General features: G+C 50.3%; 1 protein-coding gene across 2 annotated transcripts in view; it reads left to right on the top strand.

Moving 5' to 3' along the window:
• LOC140410121 (uncharacterized) overlaps positions 1 to 12,639 on the top strand; it is a 78,806-nt gene that overhangs the window by 25,570 nt on the left and 40,597 nt on the right. For both annotated transcript variants that reach the window (XM_072498069.1, XM_072498071.1), the window contains 2 exons: positions 7,934 to 8,098; positions 11,610 to 11,723. In XM_072498069.1, the coding sequence (XP_072354170.1) occupies positions 7,934 to 8,098; positions 11,610 to 11,723 (279 nt within the window). The remainder of the gene's footprint in view (positions 1 to 7,933; positions 8,099 to 11,609; positions 11,724 to 12,639) is intronic.

Here is a 12,639-nt window from a genome sequence, read left to right as displayed (position 1 = left end):
TTTTTAGACCGTAGGGCCAGCAGGACGGCTTTCCAGACCGTCCCGTTCTCCCTCTCCACCTGCCCGTTTCCCCGGGGGTTGTAGCTGGTCGTCCTGCTCGAGGCAATGCACTTGCTGGGCAGGAACTGACGCAGCTCATCACTCATAAAGGAGGATCCCCGGTCGCTGTGGACGTAAGCGGGGAAACCGAACAGAGTGAAGATGCTGTTGAGGGCTTTGATGACTATGGCAGACGTCATATTGGGGCATGGGATGGCGAAGGGGAATCTGGAGTATTCATCGACCATGTTCAGGAAGTACGTGGAGGAGGGGAGGGGCCCTTTATAATCCATGCTGAGGCGTTCAAAGGAACGGGAGGCCTTCACCGGCTGTGCTCGGTCTGGCCGGCAGAAGTGCGGTTTGCAATCCGCGCAGACCTGGCAGTCTTTGGTGACCGCCCTGACTTCCGCAATAGAGTCGGGTAGGTTGCGGGCCTTTATGAAGTGAAAGAACCGGGTGACCCCTGGGTGACAGAGACCATCGTGTAGGGCCCAGATTCGGCCCACTTGTTCGCTGGCACATGTACCTCGGGATAGGGCATCGGGGGGCTCGTTGAGCTTACCGGGGCGATACAAAATCTCGTAATTGTAGGTGGAGAGCTCGATCCTCCACCTCAAGATTTTATTGTTTTTGATCTTGCCCCGCTGTGTATTATTGAACATGAAGGCTACCGACCGTTGGTCAATGAGGAGAGTGAATCTCCTGCCGGCCAGGTAATGCCTCCAATGCCGCACAGCTTCAACGATGGCTTGGGCCCCCTTTTCGACAGAGGAGTGGCGAATTTCGGAGGCATGGAGGTGCAGGAAAAGAATGCCACGGGTCTGCCTGCCTGGTTGAGGGTGGCGGCCAGAGCGATGTCTGATGCATCGCTCTTGACTTGAAAGGGGAGGGTCTCGTTGACCACGTGCATCGCGGCCTTGGCGATGTCGGCCTTGATACGGTTGAAGGCCTGGTGGGCCTCAGCCATCAGGGGGAAAACTGTGGAGTGGATGAGAGTGCGGGCCTTGTCCGCATAGTTAGGGACCCACTGGGCGTAGTATTAAAAGAACCCCAGGCATCGTTTGAGGACCTTGGGGCAGTGGGGGAGGGGGAGTTCCATGAGGGGGCGCTTGCGATCGGGGTGGGGCCCTAGAACTCCATTTTGCACCACATAGCCAAGTATGGCTAAGCGGTTGGTGCTGAACACGCACTTGTTACACGTGAGGTTCAGGAGTTTTGCGGTGTGGAGAAATTTGAAAAGGTTAGGGTCGTGGTCCAGCTGGTCGTGGCCGCAGATGGTGACGTTATCGAAGTACGGGAGCGTGGCCCACAGCCCGTACTGGTCAACCATTCGGTCCATCACCCGTTGGAAGACCGAGATCCCATTAGTGACGCCGCAGGGAACCCTAAGCAAGTGGTAAAGGCGGCCGTCTGCTTCGAACGCAGTCCGCCTTTTGGATGGGGAGCTGGTGGTAGGTAGATTTCAGGTCCACTGCAGAGAAGACCTGGTACTGTGCAATCTGATTAGCCAGATCAGATATGCGTGGGAGGGGGTATGCGTCGAGCTGCGTGTACCGATTGATGGTCTGACTGTAGTCAATGACCGTCCTATGTTTCTCCCCAGTCTTTACAACTACCAGGGGCTATCCAGGGGCTGTTGCTGGCCTCGATGATACCTTCCCGCAGTAGCTGCTAGACCTCCGATCTGATGAAGGTCCTGTCCTGGGCACTGTACCGTCTGCTCCTGGTGGCGACGGGTTTGCAATCCGGGGTGAAGTTCGCAAACAGGGAAGGCGGATCGAACTTGAGGGTCGCGAGGCCACAGACAGTGAGGGGGGTATAGGGCTGCCAAATTTGAAAGTTAGACTTTGGAGATTACACAGGGATCAGTGCTTAGCAGCGTATCACAGGGATCAGTGCTTAGCAGCGTATCACAGGGATCAGTGCTTAGCAGCGTATCACAGAGATCAGTGCTTAGCAGCGTATCACAGGGATCAGTGCTTAGCAGCGTATCACAGGGATCAGTGCTTAGCAGCGTATCACAGAGATCAGTGCTTAGCAGCGTATCACAGGGATCAGTGCTTAGCAGCGTATCACAGAGATCAGTGTTTAGCAGCGTATCACAGATTTCAGTGTTTAGCAGCGTATCACAGGGATCAGTGCTTAGCAGCGTATCACAGAGATCAGTGTTTAGCAGCGTATCACAGAGATCAGTGTTTAGCAGCGTATCACAGGGATCAGTGCTTAGCAGCGTATCACAGAGATCAGTGATTAGCAGCGTATCACAGGGATCAGTGCTTAGCAGCGTATCACAGGGATCAGTGCTTAGCAGCGTATCACAGGGATCAGTGCTTAGCAGCCTATCACAGGGATCAGTGCATAGCAGCCTATCACAGGGATCAGTGCTTAGCAGCGTATCACAGGGATCAGTGCTGAGCAGCGTATCACAGAGTATCAGTGCTTAGCAGCGTATCACAGAGATCAGTGTTTAGCAGCGTATCACAGGGATCAGTGTTTAGCAGCGTATCACAGGGATCAGTGCTTAGCAGCGTATCACAGAGATCAGTGTTTAGCAGCGTATCACAGGGATCAGTGCTTAGCAGTGTATCACAGGGATCAGTGCTTAGCAGCGTATCACAGGGATCAGTGCTTAGCAGCGTATCACAGGGATCAGTGCTTAGCAGCGTATCACAGGGATCAGTGCTTAGCAGCGTATCACAGAGATCAGTGCTTAGCAGCGTATCACAGGGATCAGTGCTTAGCAGCGTATCACAGGGATCAGTGCTTAGCAGCGTATCACAGGGATCAGTGCTTAGCAGCGTATCACAGAGATCAGTGTTTAGCAGCGTATCACAGGGATCAGTGCTTAGCAGCGTATCACAGGGATCAGTGCTTAGCAGCCTATCACAGGGATCAGTGCTTAGCAGCGTATCACAGGGATCAGTGCTTAGCAGCGTATCACAGGGATCAGTGCTTAGTAGCGTATCACAGAGATCAGTGTTTAGCAGCGTATCACAGGGATCAGTGCTTAGCAGCGTATCACAGAGATCAGTGCTTAGCAGCGTATCACAGGGATCAGTGCTTAGCAGCCTATCACAGGGATCAGTGCTTAGCAGCGTATCACAGGGATCAGTGCTTAGCAGCGTATCACAGAGATCAGTGTTTAGCAGCGTATCACAGGGATCAGTGCTTAGCAGCGTATCACAGGGATCAGTGCTTAGCAGCATATCACAGGGATCAGTGCTTAGCAGCCTATCACAGGGATCAGAGCTTAGCAGCGTATCACAGGGATCAGTGCTTAGCAGCGTATCACAGGGATCAGTGCTTAGCAGCCTATCACAGTGTTCAGTGCTTATCAGCGTATCACAGGGATCAGTGCTTAGCAGCGTATCACAGGGATCAGTGCTTAGCAGCCTATCACAGGGATCAGAGCTTAGCAGCGTATCACAGGGATCAGTGCTTAGCAGCGTATCACAGGGATCAGTGCGTAGCAGCGTATCACAGGGATCAGTGCTTAGCAGCGTATCACAGGGATCAGTGCTTAGCAGCCTATCACAGGGATCAGTGCTTAGCAGCCTATCACAGGGATCAGTGCTTAGCAGCGTATCACAGGGATCAGTGCTTAGCAGCGTATCACAGGGATCAGGGCTTAGCAGCCTATCACAGGGATCAGTGCTTAGCAGCGTATCACAGAGATCAGTATTTAGCAGCGTAGCACAGGGATCAGTGCTTAGCAGCCTATCACAGGGATCAGTGCTTAGCAGCGTATCACAGAGATCAGTGCTTAGCAGCGTATCACAGGGTTCAGTGCTTAGCAGCGTATCACAGGGATCAGGGCTTAGCAGCCTATCACAGGGATCAGTGCTTAGCAGCGTATCACAGGGATCAGTGCTTAGCAGCGTATCACAGGGATCAGTGCTTAGCAGCGTATCACAGAGATCAGTGATTAGCAGCGTATCACAGGGATCAGTGCTTAGCAGCGTATCACAGGGATCAGTGCTTAGCAGCGTATCACAGGGATCAGTGCTTAGCAGCGTATCACAGGGATCAGTGCTGAGCAGCGTATCACAGAGATCAGTGTTTAGCAGCGTATCACAGGGATCAGTGCTTAGCAGTGTATCACAGGGATCAGTGCTTAGCAGCGTATCACAGAGATCAGTGTTTAGCAGCGTATCACAGGGATCAGTGCTTAGCAGCGTATCACAGAGATCAGTGTTTAGCAGCGTATCACAGGGATCAGTGCTTAGCAGCGTATCACAGGGATCAGTGCTTAGCAGCGTATCACAGGGATCAGTGCTTAGCAGCGTATCACAGGGATCAGTGCTTAGCAGCGTATCACAGAGATCAGTGCTTAGCAGCGTATCACAGAGATCAGTGCTTAGCAGCGTATCACAGGGATCAGTGCTTAGCAGCGTATCACAGGGATCAGTGCTTAGCAGCGTATCACAGGGATCAGTGCTTAGCAGCGTATCACAGGGATCAGTGCTTAGCAGCGTATCACAGAGATCAGTGCTTAGCAGCGTATCACAGGGATCAGTGCTTAGCAGCCTATCACAGGGATCAGTGCTTAGCAGCCTATCACAGGGATCAGAGCTTAGCAGCGTATCACAGGGATCAGTGCTTAGCAGCGTATCACAGAGATCAGTGCTTAGCAGCGTATCACAGAGATCAGTGCTTAGCAGCGTATCACAGGGATCAGTGCTTAGCAGCGTATCACAGAGATCAGTGCTTAGCAGCGTATCACAGAGATCAGTGCTTAGCAGCGTATCACAGGGATCAGTGCTTAGCAGCCTATCACAGGGATCAGAGCTTAGCAGCGTATCACAGGGATCAGTGCTTAGCAGCGTATCACAGAGATCAGTGTTTAGCAGCGTATCACAGGGATCAGTGCGTAGCAGCGTATCACAGAGATCAGTGCTTAGCAGCGTATCACAGGGATCAGTGCGTAGCAGCGTATCACAGGGATCAGTGCTTAGCAGCGTATCACAGAGATCAGTGCTTAGCAGCGTATCACAGGGATCAGTGCTTAGCAGCGTATCACAGGGATCAGTGCTTAGCAGCGTATCACAGGGATCAGTGCTTAGCAGCGTATCACAGAGATCAGTGCTTAGCAGCGCATCGCAGGGATCAGTGCTTAGCAGCGTATCACAGGGATCAGGGCTTAGCAGCCTATCACAGGGATCAGGGCTTAGCAGCCTATCACAGGGATCAGTGCTTAGCAGCGCATCGCAGGGATCAGTGCTTAGCAGCGTATCACAGGGATCAGTGCTTAGCAGCGTATCACAGGGATCAGGGCTTAGCAGCCTATCACAGGGATCAGTGCTTAGCAGCGTATCACAGGGATCAGTGCTTAGCAGCGTATCACAGGGATCAGTGCTTAGCAGCGTATCACAGGGATCAGTGCTTAGCAGCCTATCGCAGGGATCAGTGCATAGCAGCGTATCACAGGGATCAGTGCTTAGCAGCGTATCACAGGGATCAGTGCTTAGCAGCGTATCACAGAGATCAGTGCTTAGCAGCGTATCACAGGGATCAGTGCTTAGCAGCCTATCACAGGGATCAGTGCTTAGCAGCGTATCACAGAGATCAGTGTTTAGCAGCGTATCACAGGGATCAGTGCTTAGCAGCCTATCACAGGGATCAGTGCTTAGCAGCGTATCACAGGGATCAGGGCTTAGCAGCCTATCACAGGGATCAGTGCTTAGCAGCGTATCACAGGGATCAGTGCTTAGCAGCGTATCACAGGGATCAGTGCTTAGCAGCGTATCACAGGGATCAGTGCTTAGCAGCGTACCACAGGGATCAGTGCTTAGCAGCGTATCACAGGGATCAGTGCTTAGCATCGTATCACAGGGATCAGTGCTTAGCAGCGTATCACAAGGATCAGTGCTTAGCAGCCTATCACAGGGATCAGTGCTTAGCAGCGTATCACAGAGATCAGTGCTTAGCAGCGTATCACAGGGATCAGTGCTTAGCAGCGTATCACAGGGATCAGTGCTTAGCAGCGTATCACAAGGATCAGTGCCTAGCAGCCTATCACAGGGTTCAGTGCTTAGCAGCGTATCACAGAGATCAGTGCTTAGCAGCGTATCACAGGGATCAGTGCTTAGCAGCGTATCACAGAGATCAGTACTTAGCAGCCTATCACAGGGATCAGTGCTTAGCAGCGTATCACAGGGATCAGTGCTTAGCAGCGTATCACAGGGATCAGTGCTTAGCAGCGTATCACAGAGATCAGTGCTTAGCAGCGTATCACAGGGATCAGTGCTTAGCAGCGTATCACAGGGATCAGTGCTTATTAGCCTATCACGGGGATCAGTGCGTAGCAGCGTATCACAGAGATCAGTGCTTAGCAGCGTATCACAGGGATCAGTGCTTAGCAGCGTATCACAGGGATCAGTGCTTAGCAGCGTATCACAGGGATCAGTGCTTAGCAGCGTATCACAGAGATCAGTGCTTAGCAGCCTATCACATAGATCAGTGCATAGCAGCGTATCACAGGGATCAGTGCTTAGCAGCGTATCACAAGGATCAGTGCTTAGCAGCGTATCACAGGGATCAGTGCTTAGCAGCCTATCACAGGGATCAGTGCTTAGCAGCGTATCACAGGGATCAGAGCTTAGCAGCATATCACAGGGATCAGTGCGTAGCAGCGTATCACAGGGATCAGTGCTTAGCAGCGTATCACAGGGATCAGTGCTTAGCAGCGTATCACAGGGATCAGTGCGTAGCAGCGTATCACAGAGATCAGTGCTTAGCAGCGTATCACAGAGATCAGTGCTTAGCAGCCTATCACAGAGATCAGTGCTTAGCAGCGTATCACAGGGATCAGTGCGTAGCAGCGTATCACAGAGATCAGTGCTTAGCAGCGTATCACAGAGATCAGTGCTTAGCAGCGTATCACAGAGATCAGTGCTTAGCAGCGTATCACAGGGATCAGTGCTTAGCAGCCTATCACAGAGATCAGTGCTTAGCAGCGTATCGCAGGGATCAGTGCTTAGCAGCGTATCACAGGGATCAGTGCTTAGCAGCATATCACAGGGATCAGTGCTTAGCAGCGTATCACAGGGATCAGTGCTTAGCAGCCTATCGCAGGGTTCAGTGCTTAGCAGCGTATCACAGGGATCAGTGCTTAGCAGCATATCACAGGGATCAGTGCTGGGTCCCTTATTGTTTGTTTTATATATATAAATGATGTAGACGAGATGGTGAGGGGAATGACAAGTAAGTTTGCAGACAACACCAAGATAGGTAGGGTGGTTAACAGTGAAGAAGCGGGTCGGAGGTGACAGGAAGATATCGGTGGGTTGGTCAGATGGGAGAAGCAGTGGTGGATGGTATTTCAATCCGATAAGTGCGAGGTGATGCACTTTGAAAGAAGAAACAGAACAAAGGAGTATGTAATGAATGGTCGGAAGCTCAGAGGAACAGATGGATCTTTGGGTACTTGTTCACAGATCCCTGAAGGTGGCAGAACATTTGAATAGGGTAGTTAAGAAAGCTTATGGGACCTTTATCAGTCGTGGCACAGAATATAAAAGCAGGGATATTATGTTGGAGCTGCACAGAACGTTAGGCCACAACTAGAGTGCTGTGTGCAGTTCTGGTCACCTCACTATAGGAAGGAGATGATAGATGATTGCATGGTGGGGTTTCAGAGGCGATTCAACAGGATGTTGCCTGGAATGGAGCGTTAGAGCTTTAAGGATATATATTTGAGAATATTAAAGACTGAAATTGAGAGATTTTGGGACACTGAGGGAATTAAGGGTTATGGTGATAAGGTAGAGAAGAGGAATTAAAATCCTCCTCCTGCCCCTATTGATTCTGTTCTGAAATGCTAACATTGGAAAAAACTTTCATCAAGATTGATGAAAACCCAAATGGAAGGATGACTGATCTCTTCTCTCAACAGACGCCGTCTTTTCCCACTCCGGTTGAAGGGAGGAAGGTTGAAGGCAAAACTCACCATGTGTCAAGAGAATGCACCAGAATTCCAGTGGCAGTGCAGGTCAACTCCACGACATCTGCAGCCTCATCCGAGATGTGGATTCTCAGGAGAGAACTCAAAGCTTTGGGAGTAAACATCACATCTCTTATAGCTCCTTAAGCATGAAACAATGGCAGTCCCTAGTATGCGTTCAATATGCTCACGATGCAAGTTATATATGAGGGTTTGTTAACAAACCACTCCTACGTTAAATTTTACACACTCGATCTTCAACGTGGTGACAATTTTCAGTTCAATCCTTGTCCTCATGGTTCACATTCATTTCAACCTCTTTCATTCAGCCGTCACTGTGTTCCTTCAGGTTTTGTTTTCTGTGGGCTGTGGGGAGCTGGTTGGTTCTAGCTCACAATGAAACTGATAAAAGCACCCAGAACAGCCAAACCATTTGAGACTTTGGATTGATACACACGCAAAACCACATGACTCACATGAAACTAGACCGCCCGTATATTTTGCTACGTTTCCCCTCTGCTGCTATCTTCAGGTCGGAAAAATGCTATAATTTTTTTTTTTTTTAATATTTTTTTGAGGCATTTATATTATAAATTTTAACAGAATAAGCAACCAAGCAAAACAAAACCCAGCCAACATGGCCGACATAAAAAACTCCCCAACCACAATTCCCCACCAAGCTGCCCACACCTTACCCAACTCCCCATGCCTCCTCCCCTTTTTCACCCCCACCCCTCCCCCACTGCTGACAGCTTAATCTTTCCCAGAGAAGTCGATAAACGGCTGCCACCTCCAGGCAAACCCTCGCATCGATCCGATCCCCTCAGGGCGAACTTGATCTTCTCAAGCCTGAGAAACGCAGCCATGTCATTAACCCACACCCTCGATTTGGGGGTTCTGAGTCCCTCCGTTCCAACAAGATGAAATGAAAAAATGAAATGAAAATCACTTATTGTCACAAGTAGGCTTCAAATGAAGTTACTGTGAAAAGCCCCTAGTCGCCACATTCCGGCGCCTGTTCGGGGAGGCTGTTACAGGAATTGAACCGTGCTGCTGGCCTGCCTTGGTCTGCTTTCAAAGCCAGCGATTTAGCCCTGTGCTAAACAGCCCCTTTATCCGTCTCCGGGTTACCAGGGAGGCAAAGGCCAAGACATCGACCCCTCTCGCCCCCTGGATTCCAGGTCTTACGACACTCCAAAAATCACCACCTCTGGACTAGGAACCACCCGTACTTTCAATACCGCGGACATGACGTCGGCAAATCCTTGCCGGAATCCCCTTAGCCTCGGACATGCCCAAAACATATGGACATGATTCGCAGGCCCTCCCGCACACTGCCCACACCTGTCCTCCACCCCTTCAAAGAACCTGCTCATTCGGGCCACGGTCATATGTGCCCTGTGCCCACCTTGAATTGTATCAGGCTGAGCCTGGCACACGACGAGGATGCATTGACTTGCCTCAGGACGTCCTCCCATAACCCAGCCTCCCAACTCCCCACCCATCTCTTCCTCCCACTTCCGCTTCACCTCCCCTGTCAGGGCTCCCTCCCAATCCTTAAGCTCTTTATAGATTTCTGATACCTACTCCTCCCCCACTCCCGCTTTTGACACTACCTTATCCCCTTCTTGCCTCCCTCACCTGCAAGTAGCAAAACACATTCCCACCGGGCAGCTCAAACTCCTCCTCCAACTCTTCCAAACACGGAAAGGCCCCATCTATAAACAGATTCTCCAAACCGCTCGATCCCTGCCCGCTGCCACCTCCAAAACACCCCTTCCACCCCCCACCCGCCCCTTCCAAGGAGCAAACCGGCGGTTGCCACATATCAGTGCCCACACCGACGCCCTCTCCAGCCCTATGTGTTGCCGCACACCCTCAGAGCCGCCGCCACTACCAGGCTTGTGGAGTACCTGGCTGGTGAGAACGGCAAAGACGCCGTTAGCAGTGCCCCTAAACTGAAGCTGCCTCCATCTGCTCCCACAGCGACCCCTCCCCCACTACCCATGTCCTGACCATCGCTATATTCGCCGCCAAATAGTAATTTATAAAGTTCGGGAGAGTCAGCCCTTGCCTCGACCGAGCTCCAGCAGCACCTTCTTCACCCGTGGAGTTTTACCCGCCCTCTTCTTACAACCCTGCAATCACCACATTCACATTCCTGAAAAGCACCCTGGGAATGAAGATTGGGAGGATCTGAAAAACAAACAACAACCTCGGGAGGCCCGTCATCTTCATCGTCTGAACCCTCCCCATCAATGACAGCGGGAGCGCATCCCACCTTCTAAAGTCTCCCATCTGCTCCACCTACCGCGCCAGATTAACTTATGCCGCTGCTCCCACCCCCACACCACCTGAATGCCTAAGTACTGAAAGCTTCCCCCCACCCACCTTGATCGACATCTGCCCCAATCTCTTCTCCTGCCCCCTCGCCTGGATCGGAAAGACCTCACTTTTACCCATGTTCAATTTGTACCCTGAAAACCGGGTGAACCCACCAGCTGCTCCGTCGACCAATGAGAGGTAGGGCCGATCCCTGACCCTCCGCCATCTTCTGTGTCACAGGCACCACTACAACTTTCACCAACTGTTCCCTTTTTTTCGGCCACTTCTGATCCACAAATCTCACCACCGGTGGGGCACTCTCCCCTACCACCCCTCCTGCACCTTTTTAAATCAGCCAATCCACCCGTTAGCTGGAGAAAAGGTCCAAAAGTTCCACCACGAGCGGGAGCCACCAAATGTGCGACCACTCACCATGGCCGCCACCGGAGTCAAACAATGCTATAATTTTAAAGATACTCCTTTAATGAATGATTATTTCAAGGACTAATTTATTTTTAAAATGGTGCAAAATCACTAATGTGATTAGGATGGAGGATAACGCTGCCACAGCACCAGTTCTTCCCCCTGATTACTTCCCAGGAGGAAGCAAATGAGAGAAGAGTAATGGATAGCCAGATATATAAGGACATGGGGGCAAAGTAACCATAACAGATATTTACAAGCTCTTTGGGATTCTCACTGAACAGGGAGGCTGCTGACAGTATAGTGCTCCAGAACCCCGGCCCTTGCTAAAAGTTGTAATGTGAATAATGAGATCAAGTATGCTTCACTAAATGTTGAGCTACCACGGGTAATTTCGAGTTAGGTGGGGTGAAATTGATCAATGCAGATATCATGAAACAAGGCTCTTCGCGATTTAGCAGCCATTTTATGCCAGGTGTGATTTTGATATATCACAGATGGGGCCATTCGACTCAACATTCCAGTGAAAGCGATACAAATATTCCCATTTCCCCCTACCCCAACCTGTCCTTTCCCTATCGTCCTTCAATATTTCCCCCAATACCTCTCAACATTTTAAACTGCTTTGACTGCTCTTTTCGGCAGTGCATTTCACCTCTTTTTTTTCCATGTTGCTTGACCTAAAAATCAGGCCTTGTAACGAAAAGGCGATCGATTCACCATGAACAGGTCTGGTAGTATCGGTAAGCAGAAATTCTGTCCCCAAAATAACTCACCAGCAGATTAAGGTTACAGCCTATTCCACTTTAGAGCCTTCAGTTGTTACTCATTTTATTTTTACTTGGAGTATTATTATTTCCCTGTGTTCCCTTCACTCTAGGCTACACAGATATTGATCGGCATTATCCAGCTTGTCTTTGGAGTCCCTCTGTCCGTATCGCTCATCTATTCAGTCGCGGGAAAATCTGGCGTCTCATTTTGGACTGGAATTTGGGTCAGTTTCTCCCTTATATCTTGGTCAAATTGTCACAGTCATGTATGATGAGGACACCATTAGCTATTACTACTGCACTGCACAGAAATAATTCCTGCCCTTGCATCATGGAGCAAAACTGGAGTCAGTTTGCATCAGGGAGAAAGCCCTCCGCTGGTTGGAGTCATACCTGGTACAAAGAAGGGCCCTCGAATGGCCTCCTCCTGTTTCTATTTTCTATGTATGTTTCTATGTGAGATGGGTGTGGTGGTTGGAGGTCAATCATCTCAGTCCCTGCACATCACTGCAGGAGTTCCTCAGGGTCGTGTCCTCGCCCCAACCATCTTCAGCTGCTTCATTAATGACCTTCCTTCCATCATAAGGTCAGAAGTGGGGATGATCACGGATGACTGCACAATGTTCAGGACCATTCATGACTCCTCAGATACAGAAGCAGCCCATGCCCAAATGCAACATGACCTGGACAACTTTCAGGCTTGGCTGACAAGTGGAAAATAATGCTTGTGCCACATAAGTGCCAGGCAATGACCATCTCCAACGAGAGAGAATCAAACAATCGTTCCTTGACATTCAAGACATTACCTTCAGCCACGATCAACATCCTGGGGGTTACCATTGGCCAGAAACAACTGGGAATGTGGGAGAAGAATTCTCTCAGTGACCACTGGGCAGATGGGGTGTTAGTCAAGTCAGGCTGACCACCAAGCCCGAATTGCAGCTATGCACACTCCTGTCCAAATCTGGGGGCTTGACTAGATGCTTTTTAATATCGTGCAAAATAGTGTAGGAACGAATTTTGTGCTGAAATCTGACAGACGTTTCACTGTGTTGGATTTGAAAATGAAATGAAAATTGCTTATTGTCACAAGTAGGCTTCAAATGAAGTTACTGTGAAAAGCCCCTAGTCGCCACATTC

The sequence above is a fragment of the Scyliorhinus torazame genome, chromosome 4 (assembly GCF_047496885.1).
Source record: "Scyliorhinus torazame isolate Kashiwa2021f chromosome 4, sScyTor2.1, whole genome shotgun sequence".
NCBI classification, from domain to species: domain Eukaryota; kingdom Metazoa; phylum Chordata; class Chondrichthyes; order Carcharhiniformes; family Scyliorhinidae; genus Scyliorhinus; species Scyliorhinus torazame.
Note: the sequence above shows the minus strand (reverse complement) of the source record. Positions and strands in the feature narration are given on the sequence as shown.